General features: G+C 47.1%; 1 protein-coding gene across 1 annotated transcript; it reads left to right on the top strand.

The window, feature by feature from the left end:
* The first annotated feature begins 6,494 nt into the window (after positions 1-6,494).
* LOC147100613 (E3 ubiquitin-protein ligase RNF182-like) lies at positions 6,495-7,825 on the top strand. The gene has a single exon (XM_085967574.1). It carries the CDS (start codon positions 6,589-6,591, stop codon positions 7,213-7,215), a length of 627 nt encoding a protein of 208 aa, XP_085823700.1. The 5' UTR covers positions 6,495-6,588; the 3' UTR covers positions 7,216-7,825.
* Positions 7,826-8,135: the final 310 nt, after the last annotated feature.

The raw sequence follows: 8,135 nt of genomic DNA, 5'->3' as shown, positions 1-8,135 counted from the left end.
ACTTGTACTTCTTGCAATTTAGTATACTGTATTCGCTGCTCACGATGCGGTCTCCTCTTCATTGGGGAGACCAAACGCAGATTGGGTGACCGCTTTGCGGAACACCTCCGTTCAGTCCGTAGTCCGTAAGCGTGACCCCGAGCTTCCAGTCACCTGTTACTTTAATTCTCCACTGCACTCCAACTCTGATCTCTCCGTCCTCGGCCTCTTGCACTGCTCCAATGAAGCTCAACATAAGCTCGAGGAACAGCACCTCATCTTTCGATTAGGCACTTTACAGCCTTCTGGACTCAACATAGAGTTCAACAATTTCAGACTATAACCTCCGCCCCTATTTATTTTTTTCTCGCTCACATGGCAGCTGTTGATGATTCTGCCAGTGCCATTTACAGCTTATCTAGAATCATCTATTGTTTCTTAACTTGTCCCATTACCATCTCCTATTGCCTTGCACCATCATCCCTTTCGTCTTTTAATCTCTCCCGCCTTCCATCCTATCACAGACCTTCCCTTTTGTTCTTTCCTCCCCTCCTCCCTCTCCCTGCCCCACACTTGCTTAAAAATCTGTTACTTCTCCAACTTTTTCCAGTTCTGACGAAGGGTCATCAGACCTGAAACGTTAACTCTGTTTCTCTCTCCACGGATGCTGCCTGACCTGCTGAGTGTTTCCAGCATTTTCTGCTGTTGTTTCAGATTTCCAGCATCCGCAGTATTTTGCTATTGTATTTGTGTCTATTGGGTTCATTTTTCGAGCTTTAGTTTTGGATGCCTAATCCCCCAAAGATTAACATGTATTGGGGGAAATGTTGCCCAGAACACCTCTTGGAAAACTGGTCAGCGTAATGTATCTTTAAATTGACCTATGGCCATCCTTAAAAGGCCTCTTTCAGGCCCTTCCCCATTTTGCTGCCTCTGCTCCAATGTTGTTTAAACTTTGATAATTCTAGGGAAATTAAATTGCAGCCCAGATGAGAACTAGAACTGATCTTTACTTTTCATGGCCTGCATGCGGATGGGAGGATAATCCTGATATTCACTACAGGAGCGAGGTGTGAATTTGGGAATTGTAGTGCGATTAGTGTAACAGCAATAATGGAAAAATTGTTCAACATTTCACAGGACCCCATCAATATTCATCATTATGAGCACAAGAGCGGGCTGAATGGTGCTGGCTGCCCTCCAGTACCTCACTCACCTGGCCATTCTTCAAGTGTGAGCCTAGAGGGTGAGTCTCAGCAGGCCACTCAACTACTATTCACAGTCAAACCCAATCCTGCCTTTACCCAATGTCCATCCACATGCACACTTCCAGTGCGGCACATTGTATAATGGTCAGGAGTCAGAAACCTGGCTGCCTTTTTAAAAAAAATAACAGAAAATGCTGGAAAAACTCAGCAGGCCAGGCAACATCTGTGGAGAGAGAAATAGAGTCAACGTTTCAGGTCAAAACCCTTCGTCAGGACTGAAAAAACACAGGAAATGAAACAGATTAAAAGGCCAGTTTGGGGGCTGGGAAATGGGGATGAAAGAACAAAAGAGAAGTGAAGAGACATTAAGAGGTATTCAAAACCAGACGAGATGGTGATAGGACTAGTAAAGAGACAAAAGACGGCTCTAGATGAGGTGTGAAAGGCACTGGCAGAATGAGAGACAGCTGCCATGTGGGAGAGAAAAAAAGGGGGAAGGGCACAAAACAAAGGTGTGGATAAAAAATATAATAGGGGCCGAGGTTATGATCTGAAATTGTTGAACTCGATATTGAGTCCGGAAGGCTGTAAAGTGCCTAATCGGAAGATGAGGTGCTGTTCCTCGAGCTTACCCTGGGTTTCCGTGGAACAATGCAAGAGCCTGAGGACGGTGAGGTCTGAGTGAGAATGGGGCAGTGAATTAAAATGACAGGCGACCGGAAGCTCGGGGTCACCCTTACAGACTGAACAGAGGTGTTCCGCAAAGCGGTCACCCAATCTGCGTTTGGTCTCCCCAATGTAGAGGAGACCGCATCGTGAGCAGCGAATACAGTATACTAGATTGCAAGAAGTACAAGTAAATCGCTGTTTCACCTGGAAGGGGTGTTTGGGGCCCCGGACAGTGGGAAGAGGGGAGGTATAAGGGCAGGTGTTGAATTTCCTGCGCTTGCACGGGAAGGTGCTGGGGGTGATAGAGGAGTGGACTAGGGTGTCTCGGAGGGAGCGGTCTCTACAGAATGCTGAAAGGGGAGGGGAGGGGGAAGATGCATTTGGTGGTGGGATCACGTTGGAGGTGGCGAAAATGGTGGAGGATGATCCATTGAATGTGGAGGCTGGTGGGGTGAAAGGTGAGGAAAAGGGGAACCCTATTGTTGTTCCGGGAGGGAGGGGTAGAAGTGCGGGAGATAGAACGGACACGGTCGAGGGCCGTGTCAACCACGGTAGAGGGGAATCCTCAGTTGAGAAAAAAGGAAGACATGTCGGAAGCACTGGTGTGGAAGGTGGCATCGTCGGAGCAGATGCGGCGGAGACGGAGAAACTGGTAGAATAGAATAGAGTCCTTACAGGAGGCGGGGTGGGAGGAAGTGTAGTCCAGGTAGCTATGGGAGTCAGTGGGCTTGTAGTGAATGTTGGTCAATGCTGCCTTTTTTTATCCCGCACCTCTAGCTCAGGTGCAACTGTAATGATCCAACTGAGATCAACTAACTGAAGATTTAAAAATGATTAGTGCTAGTAAAACCAATGTCAAACATAACTAGGCAGATTAAAACTAGTTAAACGACAGACTGGAAACAAGACTCTCTTGCGGTCAGTAATTAGAAAATCCCCAGCAACCAGGAAGTCTCTCGAAGCAAGTATCTCCTCCCCTTTTTACATTATTCAATATTAGCACAAAGGAAGGAGCTCCTAGTAATGTGACCCAGCTCACACTAATATCCAGCTGCTTTCCTTTTCTCCTTCACTGTTTTGTTTTGTTTGAAAGCAGTTGCGCTGCCTGAAATTTTTATAACATCGCTTGTTGAACAGGAGCACTTGTATCCCAAGGTGTTGGGCTTAGTCTGATTCCTGATCCCACAATTACAACAATTTGTATTTATAGAGCATCTTTACTATAGTAAAACATCCCAAGCTGCTTCATAGGAGCATCATCAGACAAAAGTTGACACCGAGCCAAAGGAGACATTCGGAGAGGTGACCAAAAGCTTGGTCAAAGGACTACGTTTTAAGGAGGATCTTAAGGGAGGAAAGAGAGTTGGTGAGGTTTAGGGAAGGAATTCCAAAGCTTAGGGCCTGGATAGCTGAAGGCACCAATGGTGGGGCAAAGGAAGTAGGGGTGTACGAGAGGTCAGAGTTGGGGGAACGCAGAGTTCTCAGCGGGTTGTATGGCTGGATGAGGTTAGAGATTGTGGGGTATGGGGGGGGGTGGGGTGGAAGGGGAATGAGGCCATGGAGGGATTTAAATACAAGGTTTTGCTGGACTGGGAGCCATTGTAGGTCAGCGAGCACAGGGGTAATGGGTGAGTGAGACTTGGTGCGAGTTAGGATATGGGCAGCAAAGATTTGGATGAGCTTAAGTTTATGGAGGGTGGACGATGGGAGGCCATTAATGTGTGATTGGTTTGAGTATTACCAGCCCTCCTCCTAATACTCAGCTGGGCACATAACCTTGATGTTGTCTGCAAATATTACACTACTGTATTTAAGGAGGTGTGACCTCCAGCTTCCTTCTGAAAGATTGGGTTGGATGGGGCGCAATGTATTTTCTGATTCCATGATTGAGGTGGAAATGGAGCTGGTTTGTAACTACAAATAGAAGATAGGAGCAGGAGTAGGCCATTCGGCCCCTCGAGCCTGCTCCGCCATTTAATGAGATCATGGTTGATCATACAAATTCAGTACCCTGTCCCTGCTTTCTCCCCATATCCCTTGATCCCTTTAGCCTTAAGAAATATATCCAACTCCTTCTTGAATATATTTAATGAATTGGCCTCAACTACCTTCTGTAGTAGAGAATTCCACAGGTTCACCACTCTCTGGGTGAAGAAATTCCTCCTCATCTCTGTCCTAAATGGCTTACCCCTTTAGACTGTGACCCCTGGTTCTGGACTCCCCCGCCATCGGGAACATCCTTCCTGCATCTAGTCCTGTTAGAATTTTATAAGTTTCAATGAGATCCCCTCTCATTCTTCTAAACTCCAGCGAATATAAGCCCAATCGACCCAATCTCTCCTCATACGTCATTCCTGCCATCCCAGGTATCAGTCTGGTGAATCTCCGCTGCACTCCCTCCATGGCAAGAACATCTTTCCTCAGATAAGGCGACCAAAACTGCACACAATGCTCAAGGTGTGGTCTCACCAAGGCCCTGTACAACTGCAGCAAGATATCCTTGCTCCTGTACTCAAATCCTCTCGCTATGAAGGCCAACATACCACGTTGTAGAATTGTACTCCCAATATCTCGCTGTAACTTTGGTGGAAGATTGTGGTGACGCCGAGCCGTTAATCCTGGCTCTCTGAGATTTCCGTCGAACTTCTGCCATTTGCCTTCTTAACCGCCTGCTGCACCTGCATGCTTACCTTCAGCGACTGGTGCACAAGGACACCCAGGTCTCGTTGCACTTCCCCTTCTCCCAATCTATTGCTGTTCAGATAATTATACTGCATCTGCCATGCACCTGCCCAATCACCCAACCTGTCCAAATCATACTGGAGTTTCTCGGCATCCTCCTCACAGCACACACACCCACCCAGCTTTGTGTCATCTGCAAACTTGGAGATATTACATCTAGTTCCCTCATCCAGATCATTACAGAATCACAGAAATCACAGAAACCCCACAGTGCAGATAGAGGCCATTCGGCCCATCGAGCCTGCACCGACACATATCCCACCCGATCCCCGTAACCCCTACACCAACACATATCCCACTCTATCCCCGTAACACTAAGGGTCAATTTATCATAGCCAATCAACCTAACCCGCACATCTTTGGACTGTGGGAGGAAACCGGAGCACCCAGAGGAAACCCACGCAAACACGGGGAGAATGTGCAAACTCCACACAGACAGTCACCTGAGGCCAGATTTGAACCCGGGTCCCTGGCGCTGTGAGGCAACAGTGCTAACCACTATGCCACCGTGCTGCCCTATTTGTGAATAGCTGGGGTCCAAGGACCGATCCCTGCGGTACCCCACTAGTCACTGCCTGCCACTCGGAGAAAGACCCATTTATTCCAACTCTTTGCTTCCTGTCTGCCAACCAGTTCTCTATCCAAGACAGTACCTTAACCCCAATCCCATGTGCTTTAACTTTACACGCTAATCTCTTATGCGGGACCTTATCGAAAGCCTTCTGAAAGTCCAAATACACCACATCCACTGGTTCTCCCTTATCTATTCTACCAGTTACATCCTCAAAAAATTCCAGTAGATTAGTCAAGCACGATTTACCTTTTGTAAAGCCATGTTGACTTTGTCTGATCCTGTCACTGTTTTCCAAGTGCTCTGCTATTACATCTTTTATAATGGACTCTAGCACTTTCCCCACTACCAATGTCAGGCTTACTGGAGTTTCTCGGCATCCCTGTTTTCTCTCTACCACCTTTTTTGAATAGTGGGGTTACATTAGCTACCCTCCAATCCATGGGAACTGTTCCAGGGTCTATAGAATTTTGGAAGATGACCAGCAATGCATCCACTATTTCTAGGCCCTGGGGATTTATTGGCCTTCAATCTCTTATATCTCTAACTTTTTCCAGTTCTGATGAAAGATCACCGGCCAGAAACGTTAACTCTGTTTATTCTCTCCATAGTTGCTGCCTGACCTTTTTTTAATTTGTTTTTATGGGATGTGGGCGTCGCTGGCAAGGCCAGCATTTATTGCCCATCCCTAATTGCCCTTGAGAAGGTGGTGTTGAGCCGCCTTCTTGAACCGCTGCAGTCTGTGAGGTGAAGGTGCTCCCACAGTGCTGTTAGGTAGGGAGTTCCAGGATTTTGACCCAGCGATGATGAAGGAACAGCGATATACTAAATCAGGATGGTGTGCGACTTGGAGGGGAACTTGGAGGTGGTGGTGTTCCCATGCGCCTGCTGCCCTTGTCCTTCTAGGTGGAAGAGGTCGTGGGTTTGGGAGGTGCTGCCGAAGAAGCCTTGGAGAGTTGCTGCAGTGCATCTTGTAGATGGTACACACTGCAGCCACGGTACGCTGGTGGTGGAGGGAGTGAATGTTTAAGGTGGTGGATGGGGTGTCAATCAAGCGGGCTGCTTTGTCCTGGATGGTGTTGAGTAATTCCAGCAGTTTCTGTGTTTATTCCAGCCCTTCATCAAGTTTGTGTCATTGACACACAGGAAGCAATAAACCAGTACGCAATTCGCAGTACCAGCCTCTGCTGAACTGAATCAGTTGGACCTTGTCAAGTCAAACCATAAACTCATTAAACTAGTTACACATTACACTTGCTATAACCCTAGGGTGAATGATGCAATAAAACTTTTGAGCTGGAAGAATGTGTGAACGGCCTGCTGTAAAGATATAAATACCAAGTGCCAACAGACAGGAGCAGTCCCGAGGAACCTCGACTCTACCTGAATGTTTGCTTGAAACAAACTCCCAATCTAAGGATGGAGAAAGTGGTTGTTGGAAATGCCTCGGCTTTAGAGCTCGACTGTCCAATTTGCTTCAACAAGTATGAATCTTTCATTCGAAAACCCAAGCTTCTGGCTTGTCAGCACTGTTTCTGCGCCATCTGCCTGAAGATCATGGTGTCAGACAAGGATGGCTCTTGGGTCGTCACCTGCCCACTCTGCAGATGCTCCACCCTGGTGATGGAAGCGTTGATCAGCAATCTCCCGGACAATCCGAGCCTGATGGAGGTCCTGTCCAGGAGGATGTCCGCCTTCCCTGAATCGGTGCCTGAGGTGGTGCTGTCTCCACACCTGCTGCTGCAGACCCAAGCGAGCACCTTCACTCTCCTCGCCGAAGAGCGTCATCCAGACGAGGCGGAACACCTCAGGAGCCGGGTAGCAGAATCGGCCATCAGACGCTTTCTACTGACCATGATCTTCTTCCTGGTCCTTATGTTTGCACTGCAGTATTTCTTCAAAAACCCGGCTCTGATCTGGATTCTGATTATCCTGACTGTCGTCTGTGCATTGACAGGACTGGTCCTTCTGTATGTCACTTGTCAACAGAACAGAAACAGGCAGCTCAGCAGATACTGCAACTGTCTGCTGTTCTCAAGCCCCTGAACCTCGAACCAAATGTAACAACTTCATTACTGTCATTGTAATAGCTCGAAAATCAAATGCTTATGCTTTTTAAATCACATTTTATGTATTTTTATACAATAAAAAGTGAGTTTAGCTGAGGGGACAATTGGTGACATCAGGTTGTTCTATCACCAGTGGGCACTGGACCAGGGGTTCAATGTTTCATTGAGGTAAATGTAACAACTGTCATTTGCACCGATTAGTATTATGTTAGTTTGGACAGACTGTTGGTTTTATTAGTGACCCCTACTTTTAAGGGGGGTGCCTACCGTTGTTTTGGTGGGCCCCGCCAATCGTTGGTCTCAGCAAAATAGGACACCTGGAATCTGCATTTAGTGAACACCTTGAGGCTCGGTCGGAAAAGGGATTCAAATCAAAGACTGCACCTGTTTTTTCCATTGTGTTGTAAACACTGTGAACTTTGGTCAAGATCCCTTTACTGCAGGATGTTTTGCACGATGTTGTAATATGAAATGTGTGTCTGTGGGTGACAGAGGGAGCTCGCTGGATCAGTGGAAGTCAGCCTCTGTGTGACTGTAACCTGAAATGCTGCCGCTACCAAGAAATCCAAATAAACTGAATCTTTCTATCCATGTCTTTACATTGTTTATATATAAACTCATACTTTTTTTGAGAGAATGTCAAACAATCTGACTGGTTGTGCCGGGGATGTTGTATTAGACCAGCTGACAGGTACAGCAGTCGAATGTTGACCTGTCCAACACCTTTTACATATAGCACAGAAATCAACCATTCGGCCCAACTGGTCTATGCTGGCATTTATGCTCCACATGAGCCTCTTCCCACCCCTCTTCATCTAACCCTATCAACATAGCCTTCTATTCCTTTCCCCTCCACGTGCTTATCTAGCTCCCCCTTAAATACATCTATGCTATTCT

The sequence above is a fragment of the Somniosus microcephalus genome, chromosome 25 (genome assembly GCF_052327205.1).
Source record: "Somniosus microcephalus isolate GS21.2 chromosome 25, FLI_Smic_1.0, whole genome shotgun sequence".
Lineage (NCBI taxonomy): Eukaryota > Metazoa > Chordata > Chondrichthyes > Squaliformes > Somniosidae > Somniosus > Somniosus microcephalus.
Note: the sequence above shows the minus strand (reverse complement) of the source record. Positions and strands in the feature narration are given on the sequence as shown.

Coding starts and splice junctions, on each gene's coding strand:
- LOC147100613 (XM_085967574.1), top strand. CDS start 6,589: ATGGAGAAAGTGGTTGTTGGAAATGCCTCGGCTTTAGAGCTCGACTGT.